Source organism: Notamacropus eugenii, chromosome 2 (assembly GCF_028372415.1).
Source record: "Notamacropus eugenii isolate mMacEug1 chromosome 2, mMacEug1.pri_v2, whole genome shotgun sequence".
Taxonomy (NCBI): Eukaryota; Metazoa; Chordata; class Mammalia; order Diprotodontia; family Macropodidae; genus Notamacropus; species Notamacropus eugenii.
The window spans coordinates 325,111,018-325,134,011 of record NC_092873.1 but is presented as its reverse complement, the minus strand read 5'-3'; the positions used below and the strand labels follow the sequence as shown (position 1 = coordinate 325,134,011).

The window sequence follows — 22,994 nt, the reverse complement described above, 5'->3', positions numbered from 1 at the left end:
CTTGATTCCAAATCCATCCATCTTTCTACCTCATCAAGATGTCTGGGATTGAGAAACAAATGTCTGCTATGGAGAGTGGCGCATTTTTTGGTCATCAAAAATATGTGATTCATAAAATATATATTATATATATTTGGTTCATATACATACATACACACATATATGAATCAAAGTATATTTTTTACATTGTATCTCTTACAGCTGTCTCCTTTGCCTACCCATGGTCCTGATTTTTCCTTTTTCCAAAACTTCTTTCTCTGCCACTATCAACTTTTCCCCGAACTCTAAGTCCTTGGGCCAGGATGCTAGATGGTTTCTTTGTTGGATTCCTTTCCAATTCACCCTCAGTCAGGAAGTTGAAGAAATAGAGCAGAAACCCCCTTCCTAGCAGAGAACTCTGCTCTGCAGGGTTTGACCCCAGGTAGGGAGGTAGGTAGGACAAGTGGGTGAAGGACTAAGAGGTCCCTATCCAGTTCTGCTTTTCTGGGGAAAAGGGTCTACTGTGGGTCACTGCTATAGGCCCAGGGCAAGGGAATCTGGGCTCCTTCCTGTTCTTGTGGCAATGGGGGCCAAAAGCTTTACTAGCCTGACTCCTTGGTCCCTAGGTGTTTGCTGTTCCGGGGGCAGCCACAGCTGGATTCTGCCAACCACCATGTAAGCTGCAAAGGTGGTGGAGGGAGTGGGAACAAGGCTGTGGTCTTTTGCTAGGGGAGGGTTTAAATTCCCTGGTTTCATTCTTCTTACCCAGTCCACTGCTAACCTATTTAGAGACAAGATGCTACTTTTTCAGAGCCTTGGCCCCTTACAGGAGGCCAAGGAGGGGGCAGTAGAAAAGTGTTGAGATCCTGAGTCACTTAAACCTTCTCTTTACTGGATGAAGCCTCCACATCAAGCCCAAGAGGCTGGCAGTTCACAGTGGGTATGCTTAAGGCTCAAGAATGAGTTTTTGTTTTATACTTGGGGGACGGGGAGGCCCAGACATCCAGGGGTTAATAATAAAAACCAGGGTGGGCCTAGACCCAAACCACCCCCATCTCTTTCCACTCACACATCTGTTTGTTTCTAAAATACCAGGCAGTCCTTAAGCAGGGAGGGAGAAAGTTTGACAGGGATACTAAAGACCTCTACATAGGAGTTTGTGCCAGGCCATGGTGTTGACAGCCACCCCAGTACAGCCAGCCCATGGAAGGAGGCAGTCTGGGGTCAGAGAGGGGTAGTCTGGGGAGGTTCTGTAGGGATATAAATGATGGTGTGAGAAAAGATGGGAAGGATTGGCTGTGCCTTCCCAGGAATCCAGCCCTCCCCCTCCTGAGCTGTGAGAAGGCTATATAGATGGGATGGGGACAGTCCCTCCTGTCTCATTATTTATCATGGGAACTACACTGGGATCTCTCCCTCTCTCAAGACCATCTCCTCAACTTGAGAACTGCTCTAGTGATTGCAAGAATTTCTCTCTCTAATTTCAACTTGGATTTAGCACCACCTCACATCCAATAAACACTTCCGAGGTTAGATCTTCTCCCTTTGTCCTCACCTCACATATTTTATCTGTGTGTGTCCATCCTTCGTTGCCAAAGAAGACCACGCCATCACAGAAATGATGACATGACTTGCACTTAACTTTGTTCTGAGTGAAGGAGTGGTTTCATCTGCCTGACCCACAGAAGTCACTTAGCTCCTTATCGGGAAGAAGGGAGAAAGACTGTGAAAATGGAAGAATAGATTCTCCTCTGTCTGCAAATGGTTTAAAGTAGAGGAAGAAAAAGAAAGAAAGAAAGGAAGGAAGGAAGGAAGGAAGGAAGGAAGGAAGGAAGGAAGGAAGGAAGGAAGGAAGGAAGGAGAAAGGAAGAAATAAAGGAAGGAAAAAAGAAAGGAAGGAAGAAAAGGCCATGTATGGAGGCAGGAGGATGGCTTAATTGACTTTCTGTTGCCCCATCCAGCCTTAAGGTTATACTGATAAAACTGACTGGCGCTCTCTCTCTCTCTGTACTTCCAGGAAGGACTGGTGGGAGATAACCAGAAATAGGGAGAGGAAGCACCTGCAGGATGCTGAGGCCAGGAGGAGCTCATTCTTTAAGGGGAGGGAGGGAGGCTTAGTTCCTGGTGCCAATATTCACTCAGGCCCAATTCAGTTCTGATTCCTAATTCCAAAGCTTGGGGAAAAGGAGGGGCCAAGTTGAAAAATGGTACTTGAGTTCTAGGGCATAGGTTTCCAAACCTTGATATCCTGGGACAGGGTTTCCTGAATAAAAAGAGGAAATGTCTCAGGTACAGAGTGGTCAGTTGGCAAAGTGATGGGTCGGACTTCCAAAATTACATAGACCTCTGCATGATATATGTGTACACATATACATGTTCCCCAGAATAAATAAATATCTGCATCTCCACAACCTAGCTTCCTTCAAGCCTCAGTTAAAATACAGTGTGTCCCTCCAAGATCAGCTCCAATTTATCCTAACAACCTAGAAGGCTTCACTGGAGATGACGATGATAATTAGCATCTAAATAGTGCTTTAAGGTTTTGCAAAACACTTTACAAGTATTAATTCATTTTATCCTCACAATAACCTGGGAATTAGGTGCCATTATTATCCCCATTTTACAGTTGAAGAAACTGAGGCAGACAATGGTTAAGTGATTTGCCTAGGGTCACTTAGCTAGTAAGTGTCTGAGGCTGGAGTTGAATTCAGGTCTTCCTGATTCCAGGCCCAGTGCTTTATCCACTATGAAGGTTGGGAGATTAGGGGGAAAGAAGACTGCAGAAGCTATCTGACTAAACAGGTATGGCTCTTAGAACCATTTTAGGGCTCTGAAGTTGAGGCAATCCCAGAACGAACTACTGGTTTGCCCTAGACCTAGACGACAGTTTTAGAGCAGGATGTCCCCTAAGATCCCTTAACGGTCAACTTTTCTCATTTTACAGGTAAGGAAACAGAGGGCCAGGGAGTGTCCATGTGACTTGCTAAGGGCCACACAATGTTCAAAGTTAAATTTAAACCTAGGTCTTCCTGTCTTTCTGATTCCAAATATAGCATCCTACCTACTACACCATAAAGCTAAGTGAATATGCTTTTCCCGAAGCTGCCTGAATGTTTTGAAGACATTGGTTTGGAGTTGAGAATTTTTTTATGGGGGCTGATTGGGGGAATGTAAGGAGGGAGGTGCCTTGGAATGGACTGTGAAGGGGGAAGAAGAATCTGGCTCAGAGATTCAATCACTACCAACAAAGGGCAAAAAGAACAGAAGGCAGCAATTAAAATTCAACTCAAGCCATGGATTTCAATAAATTGGATTTGGGAGTGGAGAGGATGCCTAGTTTACCGGGCTGGTTTGTAAGGGGAAACTCTCTTCTGGGGAGGGAAGGTCTTTAATATTTCACATGCCAAGAGAAGGAGACACAAAGTCTTTCTCTCCCTTTCCTTACCCCTTCGTCACCCAGTCCTAAACACATTTTAAGGGATCAATCTGTCCTAAGTAGACAACTTCCCCTAAGCAGGCAAAGGGACTGAGAGTCGTTGAACGTCAATTAACTAATATTGTGGCAGAACAGTCCAAAATCAAGAATGGAAGAGTTGCCTGGGCCACCTTTCACACTGGTGAGTTTGTCTCAAGCTTCTCTCATACGGGCAGGAAATAGAAAATGGAGACATCTAACCTGAAAGTTAGATGAAAATAGGATTGGAGGTCTATATTGTGTAGTTGCACAGACAGATCAAAATCGGCAATCCTATGAAACACACAGGGGTGAAGGAAGGCAGTGAAAGCAAAGCTCTTATTATTCTGATTGTCCAACGATCCTCAGCCTGGTTATTAGCAAAGCTTTATCTTTTGCCTTTCAGAATATTGTATCAGACTCTCCTTTCCTATAAGGTCTTAGCTGCCAACTCTTGTGTGATCCTGACCATGGCCTGCCCCCTCACCCCCACCCTATGGTACTTAAACTCATTCTTTTTTCTTTTTACCACTTGAAATATTTTTTCTTTAACCTGGAAGCTCTGAATTTTGGAGTTTTTCTAGTTTTCACTGGAGGGTTTCTTTTAGGAAGTGACTAAGGATTTCTTTCTATTTTTTTTACTTTACCCTTGGGTTATAATAGATCTGTACAGTTTTTGTTTATGATTTCTTGAAACATGGTATACAGACATTTTGGAGGAAGGGAAGGAATCATGATTTTCAGATGTCCTGATAATTCTTGATTATATCTCCTTGATGTGTTTTCCAGACTAGATTAGTACACATCATATTTTCTTTTTTTTTCAGTCTTCTGATTTTTGTTTTGATATCTTCTCTTGTCTCAGGACTTGCTTCCACTTGGTCTATTCTAATTTTCAAGTTCCTTCAAATTCTTGGGTAAAGCAAAGTTTTGCTCTTCTGTGCTATTAATTCTCCTTTCCGTTACATTTTCTACCTCTTCTTCATTTCTTCCAGGTACTCCTGTGGTACCTGTGGCAAGGTCATTTTTGCCTCTGAGCTTCTACCTGGACTTGTAGTGGAGTTACATTCTCTGTCTGGGTTCACCTCTTAAATTCCTCACAATTTATAGTATTTCTTCACTGGGTTTGGCATTTTCTTCTGTTTACTCGTATCTACAGTTCTAGACTGGGGCTTTGTGCCTGGGTCAGTCTACTCCCTCCCTTCAATCCTCTTGGATTCTTAGTTCTGGATGGAGGGCCTAGTGGTTCTGCCCTCTTTCCTAATTCCTGGGTTTGGACTTTGTCTCCTGGCATCTTGACTTAAGTTCTGGTCTTGGATCCTTGGATCTTCTATCTTCTTTTTTGTATAGTTCCATACCTGAAGTTAGTTCCAGCCCTTGCTGTGACCCTGACAGACTACACCTAGATGTTATTGACTACACTGGTAGCAGACCTCCTGCAAGACCCCAATTGTTCTGTTTTGGGGGAAATGTCCTCATCTTTTCTCTTGTCATGGGCTTGACAATGAGCTGCCTGGGTGCTGGGCTGCCCCTATCTTCTGCTATGATTCAGGAATGGGCTATATGGTCTCTGGGTTGTGTTCCCAAAACAACCTGTGTGCTGCTGTGAGGCAGCTAGGAGGCATAATGGTTAGCTATTATTGCTAGTCTAGCCCTATCTCCATTTGTGGATCCCAGCTACCTCCATGCTATGCCTCCCACCTACTCTCTCTTGGCTCCGCTCAGAGCCTCTGCAGATTTCTAGCAGCATACTTGGGTAACTTTCATTGTTGTTCTTTATGGTGCATTTTTTAAAAATTATTTTAGTTGTTTTCAGTTTTCTACAATCACTTCCATATATCTTAGATTTTTCCCTCTTCCTCCCTGAGACGGCATGCAATCTTATATAGGTTCTACATTCTTAATAAATACATTTTCATTTATGGTGCATTTTTAAGAGCTTTCATGGAGGTGTTTGTAGAAGATCTGGGCTCCTCTAAATCCTAACATACCACCATCTTAGCCAGAAATCTCCAGGTGACTTTAAGTGATTAAGAACATTTCCAAAGATTATCATTCTGCAGTCCCACATCCTAAACTGCACAGGCAGCTAGTTGGTATACTGGAGAGAACGCTGGAGCAGGAGTCAAAAAGACCCAAGTTCAAATCCAGCCTTAGACACTTTCTAGCTATTTGACCCTGAGCAAGTCAATTAACCTCTCCTGCCTCAGTTTCCTTATCTGTAATATGAGGATAATAACAGCATCTTCCTCCCAGGGTTACTGTGAAGATCCAAAGAGATAATATTGGTAAAATACTTTGTAAACCTTAAAGCACAATACAAATCCTAATTACATTGGCAGAGAGCAACACTTTTCCTCCAAGTCCAGAGAGAAAAGTACTTGGCCTATGACAGAATGGAGATTCAGCTTCTGGAATCTCAGTTTCAATCCAGCTGTCCCTAGCATGAACCTAAGTAGCCTCCTGAGTGAAAGATGTAGTTTCCATTTCGTTGGGTGAAAATCTGGTGTGTGTCACCTTTGGGCAGTAGGGCTGGCTAGAAGGAAATGAAGACCAACCAAAGGATGAGGAGGAGAAACTGTGGGCACAGCGCTTGCCCAGCCTCCATCCTTTGCATCTAATCACTCTGTTGCCCTTGGCTCCTGCCTTCTACTTTTCCTTTCTGCAAAGCTTTCTGCGCACTAGAGAAAAATCACCTCGTGATTGTATCAGATTTCCTAATGAATATCTAAACATGTTGTCACTGAATCTATAATCAGGGAGAGAACTCTAGATCCACAGAACTCTCTAGATACGGTCTGGCAGACTGACCCAGGAAGAATGTGTCTCTGTACCTGCCCCTGTGCCTACTGAAGAGACTGCTGGGCTCCTATGGTTGCTCCTGTCACTGAAGCATGGGGCCACAGCTGGAGCTAGGGCAAGCAAGTGTAGAGGGGAAGGAGGAGTCAATCTCAAAGAAGCGATTCTCAGCATCCCGCCCCCCGCCCCCACCCCAGGCTGTAACAGCTTCAAATGTACTCCTCTGTGGATCCTGGGATCTAGCAACGCAGACACATGCTAAGGGCACATGCATGACACACAAAGTCCTATGATATGTGAGGCATGGACATAAAAGTACTTCAGCTGGCTCACACCACTAGGCTGCCTACCTTTGGAAAAAACACACAGAATGTTCACATGGGTTCATGCATGCACACAGATACATGATTTCAATAAATATATTGGTAGCCTTCTGTAACTCAGGTACTTTGTATAATGAGATGAGAGAATCAAAGATTTAGAGCTACAAGAGAGGGTAAAGGTCATCATTTTAGAGGCCCCAAAAGGTGAAGGCAATGTTACTCTATGATAGCAATAGAGGAAGGATTTGAACCCAGGCCCTCTAAGCCCAAATCCAGTGCTTTCTTTGGAAAGCCTCTAATCTCATACACGCTGGGAAGAGGTGAAGAGCCTCCATGTCAAACATTCGTTCCACCCTCTGCATACACTCCTGCAGTCACTTGCCCTAGGGCTTGTCTAGACAGCATATATCCCTACCACCCACTGTGGGCAGCTTTGGGGCCCCATACACCCGAGTTCTCCTTCCTATCTCCCAGGAGGGGCCATCCCACTCAGCTTCTCCAAGGGATGGAATGGGGAGGATGCTGCTAGTGGGCAGGTCCGGAAGAAACAGATTAATGGGAGAACTAGAATGCTAGGAATTCCCTAGGGAGACTAATCCACCAAGGGAATCTCTCTTCTCTCCAGCCACACAACCCACCATCTCAGCAGCTGTCTCTGTCCTAAGCAAAGGAGAGGAAGAATGGGAATGGGGGTGGAGGGTGGGGGAGGTATCTAGCCTCCTAGTTTGCAGGGATCTAGAAGGTTCATGAGGTTGACAGCCTTGGTTCCTTTCCCCAGGACCTTCTCCAGGCCTGACACAGCCCTCTCCCTGCAGGTGGGTGGCTCTGACACCCTCCCTTTCTCCTTCACCCTCCCTCCCTGGCCTTGACTGCAGCTCCATCCAACGGCCAAGGCAGGCTGCAGCCAGAGGAGAGGGAGTGACATACAGGCCTTTAGGGAAATTAACTTTACAAGAACATTCGCTTTATCTCAGCCCTACACAAAGACTCTGAAGAATGTTGGCAGCCAGTGCTGGCTGGCGGGTTTTATGTGTTGGGAAAACAAATGCAGGCTGAGCCATGAGGATTGGGCTATTTTCTTTCTATAAATATCAATGAAACGTAATATGTGGACTTGGGAGGTGTGATTCTCTACCCCACCCCCTACCCCCAAACAGGCGAGGGTAAAGGACTGTGAGGATGGGTTTCCTCTGGTGTCTCATTCCAGGTGCCTGGAGGAAGTGTGTGTGTGTGTGTGTGTGTGTGTGTGTGTGTGTGTGTGTGTGTGTGTGTGTGTGTGTGCGCGTGTGTGTGTGTAGATGTGTGTGTGTCTGTGTCTGCGTGTGTGTGTCTGTGTCTTCTGTGTGTGTTTAGGGAAGGGAGTGGTATCTGTCAAGAGTCGGCACCAGCCCTTCCTCCCCATCAACTGTACCATCTGGAGAAAGTTGGGGTCATTTGGTTACTTAACCCTCTCCTCTGGGGAAGGAGGGGCTCCTCCTTCCACCCCTTGAACTCTCCCTAAAGGACTGTTTTAAATCCTAGGATCCTGAGCTCCATCAGCACTACAGACATCTAACTGAAAAGCAGGAGGAAGGATGTGCTGAGAAATAAGTCCAGGGAATTAAGTAGAGCTTGCTAAGGCAGGGGATGTGCCCGTGGCTAAGTGCTCGGTAGAGAACAAGCTTCTCTCCCCATACTTGGAATCTGCTCATCCCAAAAGATTTGGGTACAAAGAAAGAGTAGCTCCTTACAACCACAGCTTATTAATGAGGGCAGGTCAAAGAGGGTAGGGTGGGGACCTTTCTGCCATAAAAAGACTCCCTTGGGCCAACATCTCTGGGCAGTCAGCTAGGGTCAGATGGGATGGGTAAGGAGAAAGGATGGTGCCTGAAGATGTCCCCAACCCCGTGGAAGCCCCTAAAGATATCCTTATCCAGCCCTTAATCCCAAAAGGAGAGAGATGGAATAGAGAAACTTGCCCTGATGTTGCCAAGGGCAAAAGGTAGCCAGCCTTTCTTCAGATTCCGTGTGTGTGTGTCTCTATGTGTGTGTGTCTGTGTGTGTGTGTGTATGTGAATTCGAATCAGAGGTTTGGAGTTCAAATCCTGGCTGCTACTAAGTAAGGCTGGGCAAATCAACTCACTTTCTGGACCTCATTTCTTCATATGTAAAATTAGAGGACCAGACTAATCTCTAAGGTCACTTTCTGCTCCAAAGCCTATGAGCCTAGTTTGTTGGCTATAGGTTTAACTGGGTTCAAAAGGAACCTCCTACAAGCCTGCTTCACCTGAGACATCACAAAGAGGTGGTAGGAAGGTGAGTCCCAGACTCGAAGGTCCGTGATGCAACATGAAAGAGGATTAAATAGAAAGGAGTAAAGGAAGAGCCCAGAGCACTTACCTTCCGAGACTTGTTCACACTTCTGCCTCTGGAACTCCAGGTCCGCCAGTTCACTAAGAAGGGCGATGCCATGAATTCCTGAGTTACCCTGAAGGGCAGGAGCATTTGGAAGCTGTGGTGGGGCAGAAGGCTGAGTGCTAGGTGGGCTCAGTGAGGGGAGGTCTCCTAGGTCAATGGTGGCTGCTACCAAGGCATCCAGACCTGGTAAGGACTTGGGCAGGTGGTCTCCCTCCTGAATCATGTCCCAGGCCTCCTCTCCTTCTTCTTCCTCCTCTTCTCTTTCTTCCTCCTCTCCTTCCTCTTCTTCCTCCTCCTGTGGGTCAGGCCCCTCCCCCACCTCTTCCTCTCCTAGAGGACGTGGGCTTAGTGCTCCCTCCTCAGAGGCCTTGGGGGAGGACCTTGCCAGCAGCCCTTTGTCATCCCCTTCCTCAGTCCTCTCCTCTTCCGCCCCTTCCTGAGTAGAATCTATGCAGCTCCTTGTCTCAGGGCCTCCTCCTTCCATGAGGGAAGCATAGGGGAGTTCCTGAAGCTCCCCCAAACCACTGGAAGCAGCTGCCTCACTGGAGGGCCCTAGCTCCATGGGGTGTGGATGCCCATGAGTATGTGACTGGCACTCCAGCTCCAGGGCCCTTGGCTCGGGACCCTCCACCTGGCCACCTGCTCCCTCTACCAGGTTGGCCTCATCCAGAGCACTGGGATCACAGTGAGGCCCTTCTGAGGGTGGAAATGTCCTGGACTGCTCAGGTTCGGCTGCAGTGGAGACAGTTTGCATAGTTTCAGGGTCTGCGGGATCAGCCGAGTGCATGTCATGGGGTAGGGGGGAGGAATAGCCCATGCTGACTGCAGGGTAGGTGTATCCTGGGGGCAGGTCTGTGTGTGAGAGAGAGAGACACGAAGCTAATAAGACCAGTGAATAGACTGTGGACACTAAGGGCTCAGCCCTGAGCCCCACTGCGGAGGGCATTCCCAACGCAGTTCTCTAGGAACTAAACATCAATTGATAGCTGCAGCTCCCTAACCTGTACTAGTAAATATTCTAAATGAAAAGGATAGCAGTAAACCCAGACTTTTTGGACCAGGAAAGACTGACTGATCCTAGCCTTTCCTCTTTTCTTCCCTCAGCCCCCAGCCACTCCCAGGCCCTGGAACACTAGACCTAGACAAATGGGGACTATAAGGCTAAGCTGGGAGGTAGGACCCTAGGCTCAGCTTCTAGGACTCAGTGACTCTTATTCAAAGGGCAAGTGCATCAGCTTCTGTAATGAATAAGGATATGGTGACTACCTACCTCCCCATAATAAGGAGTCTGAGATACATTCTGTGGTTTAGGAGGAGGGATAAGGAATACTCAGGGTGTCAGAGGTTGAGAAGATGGAGGTTCATGCTGAAACAACTCTGACATTCCCTCCAACCCCAAATCCAAATTGTTTTCCCCTCTAGCCTGGAGTCCTGTCCCTACTGCTTGCTATGTCCCCACCTCACGGATATATGTACGCCCTTTGGTCTGTCTGAAGGACAGACTAACCAGAGAAGGGAGATTTTTTTTAAAGCCATGATGCTTGAATCAGGGCTTTCCCTGAACCAGAACGAGCCGGCTGCATGTCGGAGGCATTACGCCCCATTAACTGTAATAAAAAAAAAAAAAAACCTTAAAAAAAAAACAAAAACCCTGTTGGCTCTGTCTCCTTATTGTGAAACTGGGACCGGTTTTATGTTCGCCACACGGATTTCCAATGTAAACACTCAGCCTAATTCAGAGAGAATTAAATAGCCTTGTCGGGGAGCTGGCACTGAGAGCTGGCTGGCGTGGCTGGTACTGGCACTCAGGAAGAGGTGGCTTCTGTGGCAAAGGGGGGTGGTGGGCAGGCGGGAGGTGAGACTAGGGCCCTGGCCGGGGTCTCCAACAGGAGCTATAATAACTTTCCTTCCTCTCAGGTTAATTTCCTCAACATCCCCATCCTCTTCTCTCTTTTTTCCCCCATCCCTTGCTGCTCTGTGACCACAAAAGTCCAGAGTGTTAGTGGCCAGAAATGACCCCCATCCTCTTGTCTCCTTCACCTCCAAAGTTTCTCTGCTCAGCAGTCACACATTATTGCTTCTAAGCTCTCTCTGCTTAGCAAATGGCCCTGAATGGATAAATGGTACTGACATTCCCTTCCATTCCTCTGCCCAGGGATTGGGGAAGGAAATAGCTAGGACCTTGCCCATCCCCCTACTGATCACCTCAGCCTGTGGCCTAAGAAGATGCGAGTGGGGGAAGGGAAGAAGAGGGATTTTTCCAGACATCCAGCCTTATCAGGGATGGAGTACATGGGCCAGCATGTCTTGTGAGAAAGAAGATATCTAAGAAAAGAAGCAAGAAGTAGGCCCTTCCTCTAGAAGATGGTTGTCTTCCAAAAGCTTCATTTGGGCCAGGACCTTGCTCTCCTTAAAGCAGACTCAGTAAGCTTGGGAAGTCATTCAGGTTAGTGGTTCACATTATGCAGAACTACTTCTGCCCCTCTGTCCTCCTAGGATGGGAGAGGTTAGCTTCCTTTCAAATATTCTCCTTCCAGTCAGTCATAGTACCATAGATTTGGAGCTGGAAAGTCACCTTAGAGAACTCATCTAGCCTGACCCTTTCCCTTCATAGATAAGAAAACCGAGGGTAGGAAAACTGGGTAAGGTTACATGGCAGACAGTAAATGGCAGAGTCAGTATCTGGCCCCACATTCTTTGATTCTAAATCCAGCATGCTTTCCATACCCCCCAGGAAGTCCCCCATAAGTCTTACCTGGTTCTAGAGATTTGGGATAGTCTTGTGGGGGCTGGCCCTCTCCTCTCTTGTCCTCAACTTCGGTACCCTTAGAGCTCTGAGCAGGGCCAGGACTGGTGGCTGGGGAGTGGGGCGCCACAGCAGAGCTGGCAGTGGGGCAGAGGGGTAAAGTGCACGGGGCAGTGGAGAGTGGCGTGGTGCATTTGGAGGGGTGCCGCAGGGCAGGAGAATGGCAGCAAGGTGAAAGTTTGGCAGGGCATGGAGCAGCAGCCGGTGAAGAGGCGCCCTTGGATAGGGGGGTTAAGGCAACTGGTTTATGAGAGGACTTGAGGGTCTTCTCGGGGACTGCTTCTTCAAACTCTGCATGGTAATCCTCAGGCTTCCTCTGGGAAAGTGGAGACAGAGCATGGTTACCCCCATCACGATGACCAGATAATGGCAAAGGGGACCACCTCGGGAACTCTAGGTATGAGGGACAGGGAACAGGGCCTTTAGCATGGTCGTGAGAATGGGGATCCTACGGAACAGGACAGGGTGCTGCAAGGTGATAAGATGAGAGATAGAGAGGAAATCTAAACCCTAAAGGCTCTTGACAAGGTGATGGGTCCTCCAGAAGGGCTGGACAAGAGTCTGCTAGCCCCTGGGGAGATGGAGATGTTTGGCTTGGATGAGAACATCACCACTATGGCAGGATGACAGGTCCTTTGTGGACAACAGAAGAGGGAGAAGACTGTGCCCATAAGGAACTGGAGGGAAAGGAAAGGGGTGTCTCACTGGTACCTGAAGCTGGGATTTCCGCTGCATTTCTAGTGCCTGGGCTGCTCTTTGCTGCTGTTGGAGGGCATAGAGCTCTTGCTGCCGTAGAAACTGGGAGCGGGAATAGACGGGAAGCTGACTGGGGTGCTGCATATGGGAGGCAGGCCCTCGACCTGGGTACATGGGTGGCCACAATGAAGCCTGGTCCATGACGTCAGCTGCAAGAGGTGTGGACAAGAAGGGAGACCAAAGTCACAGAAGACATTAGACAGGTGGTATGGGGGTGAGCTATGCTTCAAATGGGGCCCCCATCTCAGCCCACCCCTAATTCCTAAATCCATCCACTCTGACAGGTTAGACTGTCCAGGAGCAAAATGGCTCTTCCCAGGTGGGATCCAAAGTGCTTTATGACGTTAGGTTTCCCACCTCCCTTCTTCTTGTCTTTTGTCCAATCTCCCCTCTTCCCTTCTGACTTCCATTTTATTTATTAAGTGACAAATACATCCTGAGCTAGGCACTGGGGACATAGGACAAAAATGAGATAAACCCTACTCTCTTGAAGAGTTTACATTCCGATGGGGATGGAGGTAAAGAAGAATGATTTTCTTTCTGCCCTTTCCAATTCCCCATCCTTCTCTCCTCCACCTTCCCTTTTCTCCTATCTCCCCTTATTCTTTCCCTTCCTCTTCTTCTTTCCTTGTCTTCTCCCTTCTGTCATCCTTTACTGCTCTCCCCTCTCCCTTCTTCTCCACCCCCTTCCTTTTCATTTCTGTCCCTCTTTTGTGTCTCTCCATCTCAGCCCTCATTATCTCCTTCTCTTTTTCCCTCGTTCCAGATGGGGCTGGATTTGGGAGAAGGCTTGGATCAGAATGGTTTTGAGTAGGAACTGGCAAGAAACCCGGTCTGGTGCTTCCTGGGCCTCAGGCCCTTTCCCCCAAAAGGGGATGGCAACAGAATCCTCCCCAGGTCCCTAGGCTTTCCCTTACCAAGTGAATGGGGAGCAGCATGGGGTGTAGGCTCGGTGGGCAAGATGACCAGCTGGGCAGGGGGGTCCTGGGACAGGGGAAACATGGACTGCATTGTGCTGGGCATGGTGGCTGGGAAGCCAGGTGGCAGGTTCTGGTGGAGAGCCGGGTGGCCAAGCCCTGCAGAAGAGCAGGTACACAGTGGTCAGTGCAAAATGGTGGAAGCAGAGGGTACCACTGGCTTTAATGGGAAGCAGGCAGCACTAAGGCTGGCATGCTAAAAAGCCAGGGCTAAGAAAATATCATGACAACCAGAGCTGCTGGCTACATTGCCTGTGGAGTTGGACAACCCTGGAGCCTGTGCCTGGGGGTCCATTTTGTTGGGTTCCATGATGCCAATGGGAGGCACTCTTCTAGAGGTCTGGAGGTCAAACTAGAGTTCTGCACCAAAGGAAAGGATCCTGCTGGTTCTCAGCTTCCCTCTGGGGTCTCCGTCTAAGCCCAGTAGAGGCAGGGGCCTACCCGGAGAGCAGGAAGTACTGGCAAACTTACATGAAGTCACACAGGAGAGGAATAGATAGATGGCAACCCCAGAAAGCAAGAGGACACAGAGCCAAGGGCCCATGGAGGACCCCAAGTGGTTTGTCCTTTTTTTTTTAGGAGGCAAAGAGCAATAGCAGCCTAATCACCTTGGACATTTTGCTTACCAGAAGTATTACCTAGCTCAAAAATAGACCAAAGACCAGTAAAATATTTTTATGATCCACAATGGATGTTTTTACATTCTGCAAGCTCAGGAGAGAAGCTTCCAGTGGCTTTGGGAGTGGGAGCCAGAGAGAAGAAGCAGACCAGAATGGGAGACAGAGGAGGTAGGGAGAATTAGGTTTTTATTTATAAATTTTAAAAAAGCATGGATCTTTGATATCAAAAGTTTTGTGGGCCAGAAAAAAAAATTTGAAAAAGGCAAATGCTGCAAAACACTGGCCTAAAGACAGCGTCCTGGAGAATTACCCAGCCTGCTTTGGGGAAATTGTCTAGTAAGGGACAAGCTAGCAAGAGATATGTAAGAAGGACAAGGGCTTTGGGCAGGAGTGTTGGGCACCCAGAGCCCAGTGATTCTAATCACCATCTGGGCACCAGAAGAAGGAAAAGCCAATGAGCTATCTCAATCCCACTTCTCCCATCTCCTGTGTCCATCCCCATCTTACTCCTGAATACTGACCGTAGGAATGTCCTCCCATCCAAATGGAGGGACTGCGGGTTCGGGGCAGCCAGGGGGGGTGAGCTGGATGGGCGTGGGTGGTAGGATCACCCCCAAGCTGGCTAGTTTGCAGAGATGATCCTCCAGCAATCATGAGGTGGGAGGTCACATCTCCAGGGCAGCCACTGGTTGGGTGAATTCGGGCAAACTCAACAAGGTCTTTGTTATCTCTGGAAAGACAATACGGATGGAGTAGGGTTCAGGAGTTCCACTCAGACTCTAGTCTCTTCACCTTAGAATCTTAACCTGGGGTCCACAAGTTTATTTTTTACATTATTTTATTCAATATTTCAACAGAACTGGTTTCCTTTATAAAGCTATTTATTTTACACCTTTAACAAAATTACTCTAAGAGCACAGGCTTCACCGGGATGCCAAAGGGGTCCATGGCACCAAAAAAAAGGTTAAGAATTTTTGTCCTAGAATCACAGATTTTAGTCAGCAGGGCTAGGCATATACCTAAAGTCCTTGCTCCAGGAGACGCTGAGCCTGCTGGTGGAAATAGCTCCTGTGGCAATCAGTAGTGGGATGGGGTCCATATGGAGCTGCAGTAATTCCAGTTGGGGCAAGATAAGGAGATGACTGGGAGAGTGGGAAGAGAAGGGATAGAAAGACAGAGACAGACAGCAAAAGACACTCACACAGAGACATGGAGACACAGAGACAGAGAGAGACAGAGAGAGTCAGAGATACAGAAAGAGACAGAAAGGAGGAAGAGGAGGAGGTGGAGGAGGAAGAGTAGGAGGAGAAAAAGAAGGAGAAAAAGAAGAAAGAGGAGAAAGAGAAGGAGAAAGGAGAAGAAAGACAAAGAGAAGGAGAAGGAGAAACAGGAGAAGGAGGAGAAGGAGGAGGAGAAGGAGAAGAAAGAGAAAGAGAAGGAGAAAGAGAAGGAGAAAAAGAAAAAGGAGGAGGAGGGGAAGAGGAAAGAAGAAGATGAGGGAGGAAGAATAGAAAGAAGAGGGAGAGAAGAGGAGAGAAAGAGAAAGAAAAGGAGAGCTAGGGAGAGAAAGAGGGAAGGGGAAAAGGAGAAAGAGAAAGGAAGGGGACAGAGAGAGAGAAAAGAAGAGAAAAGAGGGAGGAAGAGGAGAGAGAAAAAGAGAGGGAAAGGGAGAAAGAAAGAAAGACAGAGCAAGAGAGTAGGGAGCTTAGAAATTCAATTCAGTTCAACCCCCTTCCTCATTCCTCAGGCCCCATATCTTTCACATAAGGATACACCTCTGTAGGAACACTTCCAATGGGAATCCAATAAGCTACCAAGGGACCCAGCAAATTGGAGTCCTGGGTACAACTGAGTCTGAATGGTGCAGGGACTTGCCCAAGGGTCATCCAGACAGTAACTGGAAGAGTTGAGAATGGAACCCAGGCCTCACTCCCAGTTCAGTGCCAGAGGGTTCCTCTCCCTCATCTCTTACTCCCTCTGCTCAAAAGCCAGGTCCTTGACAATACACAGCCTGCCTCTGGAGAGATATCATCACAGGGGAGGGAAATAATATTTTTATTCCTATAGTTGGGGATAACAGATGGACAACTCTGGGGCACCGATGACACTCTTAAAATGCCATCAAAGTCCTGGAGCAGGAATTCTCAACCAGGAGTCCATGGATAGATTTCAGAGGATGTGTGAATTTTAATGGAGAAAAAAAATCATACCTCTGGTCTGATATAATTGGATTCCGTTATAAAAAATGTTATTTACTTTATGCATTTAAAAATATTTTGGTAAAAAGGGGTCTATGTTTCACTAGACTTTCCCAGGAATCCAAAGTCCCAAAGAAGTTAAAAATCCTTTACCTGGAGGAAAGCCTCCAGCATGGTGGCCGGATCTATAGATGGTGGATCTCTGGGAGAATATGGACATGAATCTTACTCATGATGGCATGGGATGTGCATCCATAGCAAGGAGACCCTCCCTGTGGATGAAATCACAACTCTATGCAGTAATAGAGAATTCCACACCTGAGATAAGGTGGAAATATGAACATCAGGTCAGCTCTATTATCTGAGGCCTTCATAACTAATGGATAGTTGGGTGGGTGGAGGCCCAGGTTCCAGGCTAATATTATTATCATCATCCTAATAATAGCCCCCATTTATATAGCGTTCTTAATGGTTTACAATGTCCGTTAAAATTCTGTTCCATTGAATCTCATTGGCTATGTTGACTGAGCATAGGCTCTGGCATGTTCTACTAAAGCTGAAAGTACTCAGAGTCCTGAGACAGACTATCTATGTGTCTGTGGTCTGAGGATGAGCCTGGCTAACCAGGTGAATTCTCTTGGATACAGAATCTCATCAAGCCAATTCCAACTGTGTGGGGAAAGCTCTGATCTGATGTTGGTGAAAGGAAGGAATACTCACACAGCTCAAAAAATCACAGCTCTTTCAAAGCAGTGAAAAAATAGATCACTTCCAAGAAAGGCAGCGTGGTGTAGGGGTTAGAATGCTTGCCTCTGATCCTTATAGGCTGTGTCACCCTAGGCAAGTCCCATAAACTCTCAGAGTCCTGAGCAACCCTCTATGACTCTATGTTGCAGAACAGATGCTGATATGCATTGACAGAGGGAACTTCCTTTGGGTTGATGCAGTGAGGTGGTGCAGTGGTTAGAGCACTGGACCTGATGTCAGGCAAACAGTCCTGAGGTCAAATCCGGTGTCAGACACTTATTAGCTGTGTGACCCTGGGCCTCAGTTTCCTTATCTGTAAAATGGGGATAATAACATCCTAACTCTTCCAGGGTTGTTGTGAGGATAAAATGAGATAATATCTGTAAAATGTTTTGTAAATCTTCAAGTGACTATACAAATGCCAGCTGCTGCTGCTGCTAGTACTACTACTACTACTACTTGCTGGAAATGCTCTACATGAAATGAAATCACAGACCTAGTGAAAAAATAAAGAGAACGGAAAAGGCTACAAGGCTCATGTAAAACTCAGAACCACCGTCCATTATATTTAGTTCCATTGAATTATTTCAATTCATCCACATCACAACCTTGAAAGGACAGGGATTGGCCCATTCTGGTGAGGGAAAAGCTCTGCCCTACTCAGGTTAAGTGACTGACTTAAAGACATACAACCAGTGATGAACACAGTGAGAAGAGAGCACTGACCTTTAGCTCAGTGTTCTTTTCACATCACCATTCTCTGTATCAGGTGAGACTGGGCCCAGTATAAATGAATCTGTGTGTGTGAGTGTGTGTGCATGAGTGTGTGTGTGAGTGTGTGTGTGCATATGTGTGTGTGTGTGCGTGTGCGTTTGTGTCCTTTCCCACCCTCCACCCCTGCCTTGGAGTCCCAGGCGCTTACTGTAGAAGCAGCTCCCGGCTTGTAAGACCCAGTCGTTCATCACCACAGAGTCGACTCCTCTCCTCATCAGCTTCCAGATCAATCACATGCATGGAGCGGTTGGGACCCGCTATGCCAAGGCCAACAGGGAAGAAACAACAGTAAGTGGAGTGGGCACCAACCCAGGCACTTTAAGGCTTAGGAGCTTCTTGGTTTTACAATGTGGGGAAGGTTGGCTAAGGGCTAATACATGAAGTAGACTGGATGGGGCTCCGACAAGGGGTCAAAGGAAGGGGTTAATGCTCATACCAGGGACTGGCACTGCAAGTGATGGAGTTATGGGACATGGTACATCACTGGGACAGCAGAGGAAGCTCAGATGGTGAGAGAAGGGGTGGGAAGGAGGGAGAGAATAGGGTGTAAATAGGGCTGGGTCAGCGGGGGCACGCTAGCACAAAGCACCCTCTCTCCAGCCACAGTGGGGTGGGGAGGTGGGTCTGGAGCTTGTGGAGTATGGAGGAATGAGGGGATTGGTCGGCCTCCCTCCTGGAGAGCTGACTGCTGCCATTTCTCCCCCCTGCGGCCCCTCCCGAAAGTGAGCTGTGAACTCCAGAAGGCCTTGGGGCCCTGTGGGTGAGTCTGAGGTCAGGCGATGAGAACCAGATGGGGTGAGTAGACCGTTCTTGACTCCACCCCCACCTCTAGCTTGGAGCCTGAGCTCTGGTGACATCACCCCAATTCTTCCCTCCCCCCACCCCTTTTCCCTTAGGTTCTGTACCTTTGAACCCAGGCACTGCACGACCCTGCCGGCTAGAATTAGTGCCATAGGAAGGTTCTGGGCGGCTCAAAGTGTCCTTCTGGCGGGCCACAGCCACGGCGATGCCCACAGGGGGCTGTCTCACCTCCCCATCACTATGGGGGGCTTCATGCTCCCGGCTCCGGGCACAGTCAGGCCTCTCTAGCTCCCCTTGACCCTTGCCTGACTGGAACTTCACTTCCTGTTGGACACAGCTGGCTTTGATATTTCCCAGACCCACAAAGGGGGGCTTCTGGCCGACGATAAGTGCTTGGTTGCTATACTTAAGCAGGTTCTTCATGGCAGAGACCTCATCTGGCGGGGCAGGCAGCTCTTGGGACATGAGGGCTGCCTGCTGCAGGCTGTTGCTGAAGGGGTCAAGGTAGGAGCCCTTTCTCTCCTCACTGATGGAGATGGGGGGACCCTGACTCCCATGGACTGTCCAAGGTGGCAGGTGGGGCCCATTGTAGCCCAGGGATGCCAATTCAATGGACTTCCTCTGGGCTTCAGCCCCATTTCCCGTCTGTTCCATCTCAGGTAACAGGTGCTGCTGATGCCGTATCCTAGCAACCTTTTGGGCACTGGGGCCTGGTGCCTCTTTGGCACCCTTGTCTAAAGTGCAGCAGGTTTGGCTGATTTTCACACACAAGGGGTCCTGGTGGCCAGGGCGGGAACAGTCTTGAGAGGGAGGGGGCATCTCAAAGTAGCTTCCTTTCTCGAGGCCACTTTTGGGGGGTGCATGGGGTAGATTAGGATAGGGGCCTTCAGATCCAGTGCTATTGAGATATTCCAATCCCTTCAGCCTTGGGTTGAGGGCTGCCTCAAAGCCAAGCCTCCGCTCTCCCTTGCTCTCAGCCTTTAGGTGGGGGTAGGAGGTTCCATAGGATGCTGGGTGGTCAGCACCCACCTCATGGTGCCGATCCTTCCCCTCTCCTGCCAGGCATGGCTCTGATGCCACCTGGAATGACCGGCTCTTGTCAGGTAGGTGGCCCACAGAAGGCACAAAGGTAGGCCCACTAAGTTTCAGGTCTCGGGTGGCTTTGTCTTGAAGGGGGCATAACATGTCTGGATTGGAGTGAAGCTGTAAGCAAGGAAATGTCCCAGAGCTGGTGCTAAGTGGGGGTGGCACAGCTGGTAAGCTGGAGGGCACCGTGTAGGAAACTGAATGGTGGAGCATCTGCCTCCGCTCCAGACATTCGCTGTATGGTTGGTTTGGCTCGTGGTGGCCCAACTCCCGCTCCCGCTCAGGCCGTCCTGCGTCCTTGGCACAGCGGCTGGGCATCACCCCTGCCCCATGTCGAGGCAGCATACCTCCTGTGCAACTGGCCAGGACAGCTTTGCCTACCTCACCATTGAGCACCTTGGTACTCAGGAAGCAGGAGTTGAGATGCTTGGTTCGGTTCTCACAGGTACTTCGAGGATGGGCACTCTCTTTGCAGTGTCCCTCAGGAGTCATGGGCATTACCAGTTTGTGCCGTTCCTTCACATCGTCTTCTACTGATCGATCCTTACCCTCTGCCTTGCCTGCCTTCTCCTTCCCCAGTTCCTTGTTCATCAGGAATCGGTCAAACTCCTTAGGGCCTTTCTGGAGGTGGCCTGCCTCCCGATCTCTGCTGCAAGAGCCAATGGGGTGACCTGGGGCTGCCCGGGCAATGCTGGGGAAGTTGTGATTGGGGGGCAGAAGTGTGGGCTGGGCAGGTAGGTTGCGTAGATAGAAGTTATCTGAAACACAAATGAACAGAAGGTCAGGAGGAGAAGTGGTAGTTGGAAGCAGTTTGGGATCCAAACAGTTCAAGGTCTCAGCATAACAAGTCCAAGGAGATGCCCCTAAACAACCCGAAGCTGCTTCATCAGATTCAATCAATCGACAAGCATTTATAAAGTCCCTACTATGTGCCAGACACTGAGAGAGAAGCTGATGATACAAAGATGAAAATGAAAACTGTCTGTACCCTCCAAGAGCTTATGAGAGAATGAAAGAATGAGCCAGAAAGAGATAGGGAGAGAAAGGGGAGGGGGAAATGAGAGGATGGAGAGAGAGAGATGGTGGAGGAAAAGAATAAGAGAGTAAGAGTGGGGAGAGAGAAAGAGAGGGAGTGAGAGAGGTAGAGGAGGGAGAGGGAGGAGGAAGAAAAAGAGGATGGAGAGAGAGGGGAAGAAGAGGGGGGGGGAGGGAAGGGAAGGACAGAGAGAGACAGAGAAGGAGGGAGGGAGAGGTGGGAAAGAGTGGGGGAAGAGGGAGAGAGGGGAGGAGGGAGAGAGAGAGAGAAGGGGGGGTGTCTCCAGGAGTAGCTCCTAGGACTAGGTGAACGTTTTTCAAGCCTTAGTTTTTCTAGCTAGACCTGGAAGGAGGAGGAGAGGGCTGCTTCTCTGGAATTGGGTGGGTAGAATGTTCAGGGGATTGTTTCCACCTGAGTCCCCAGCTTTTCTGGTAGCCCTGGTCTGTTTCTCCCTCATCTGTTCCTTGTCTGTCAGACCGATATGCCTGTCCCTGTGAAATCCCAGCCAGACAGCCCATGGCCCAGAGAGGAATGGGCCCTCAGGTAGAGGGAATCCCCACGAGGACCTCATCCTCCCGGGCAATTCTCGCTCTTCTTTGCCTCAGCAAAGGTGCAGCCTCCTGACCTGCCCCTAATACCCCCAGTGGAAACAAGCCTCGAAACCCTGGAGGCCATTGAGGAATCCTGGAGGGAGGAGGGCCCCAATCTTCCCTCCCTGGGGTTGCCCCAAGTGCTTAGTGTTAGGGTAGCCTGGCCAGGCCAGCACAGGCGGGGAGCTGAAAGACTACTGGTCCGAGGGTGAAACAAAAGAAACATTTGGAACTTGTAAAACTGTCCTCAGTCATGTAAATTCCTCTGTCAATTTCCTGCTAATTAAAAACAAGGGGGAGAGTGGAAGAAGGAGGGGAGTGGGGATAGAGGGAGGGGGGGGGGGGTGAAACCTAATTAGCTCAATTTCCAAAACCAAATAATGTTCTTGGATTAGGCTCCCGACACAATATTATGAAAGCTGAGAGGCCCACTAGGCAGCCTCCTGTTGAAACCTGCCTGCCAGAGGCGGCACCCCAGGAACTCCCCAGGGGCTCTGGTTTGCAAGGGAGGGAGGGGTCAGGTTTCTTGGGCCTGGGACAAGCCACCTGCCTGCTTGTGACAAATGCTGTCAAAATAGCTCTGTTGGGATGGAGATTAATTTAGAGTAGTGGGGGGAGGAATCCCTCACACACACACACACACACACACACACACATATACACATGACAAGTGTGTGGAGGGGGGACACTCTCTTTTTTGGCAGAGTACAATAGTAGCCTCCTTCAGAGCATGCCCAGGAACTCTCTGGAACGCCAAGCCCCCAGTTTTCTTCCCCTCACCCCACTCAGAGACAGAAAAGAGCAAGACCACTGGGCACATGTCCCACTGCCCTCTAGAGGGGTCACAGGTGACGGGATGTGAAGAGGAGATGCTAAGCTAGTCTCACTGGACCTTGGGAAGTCTCCCAAGTGTTGGGCTACTATTTCCTTGGTGGTGGAGAGCACTGAGGGTGGGTCAGCTCCTGGTCTTCTCCAAAGACTAAACAGAGAAGATTTCTGAGATGCTCCAGTCTGGACTTCAGAAACAATAAATGTAAGTTTCAGCATCTTTTTTTTTCCCTGAACTCTTGGGGAAAGGCCCTGTAACCCCAAGGGTGGAGCTAAAGGGCAGGAGGAAGAATTAAAAGGCACTGAAGATTCAGGTTGACTGAGGCTGGGGAAGGGCTGGAGACCTGGGTTTTCCTCTCTTGCTTTCCCTCCCTCACCCCCCTGCCCCATTCCCCAGCTCTTAATTCCCAGCTTTCTTCTAAGATTGTTACCATTTATTCAGGATCTCTTCTGTATGTACTTAATTATTTGCATGTAGTCTCCCCCATTAGAATGTGAGTTCCTTGAGGACAGGGTCTATTTTTACCTTTCTTTGTATCTTCGGTGGTTCCAGTAGTGTCTGGCACATAGTAAGTGTGTAATAAATGCCGTTGGACACACCAAATCTTCTGGACCATTACTTGATTCATCAGGATATTTCCTTCATTAAGCGATCAAACATCTCCTCCTGACCAGGTCCTTTAATGTCTCAAGAGAGTACTCTCTTTATGCCACAAACCACTCCATTTTGTCAGGATTTGGTTCATCCAATCATAGATCTCCCTCTAACTTCTCTCCCTCATCCCACCCACATCCCTACCCTCACCCCCACCCACAGGGAATG

General features: G+C 48.6%; 1 protein-coding gene across 3 annotated transcripts in view; it reads right to left on the bottom strand.

The window, feature by feature from the left end:
• The window catches only part of BAHCC1 (BAH domain and coiled-coil containing 1), a 158,160-nt gene that overhangs the window by 32,898 nt on the left and 102,268 nt on the right, over positions 1-22,994 (bottom strand). For 2 of the 3 annotated variants that reach the window (XM_072645290.1, XM_072645292.1), the window contains 7 exons: positions 18,736-20,475; positions 17,979-18,087; positions 14,633-14,841; positions 13,432-13,590; positions 12,470-12,663; positions 11,708-12,074; positions 8,935-9,804 (listed from right to left, as the gene is read on the bottom strand). In XM_072645290.1, the coding sequence (XP_072501391.1) occupies positions 8,935-9,804; positions 11,708-12,074; positions 12,470-12,663; positions 13,432-13,590; positions 14,633-14,841; positions 17,979-18,087; positions 18,736-20,475 (3,648 nt within the window). The remainder of the gene's footprint in view (positions 1-8,934; positions 9,805-11,707; positions 12,075-12,469; positions 12,664-13,431; positions 13,591-14,632; positions 14,842-17,978; positions 18,088-18,735; positions 20,476-22,994) is intronic. The other variant, XM_072645293.1, reaches the window with a different exon arrangement.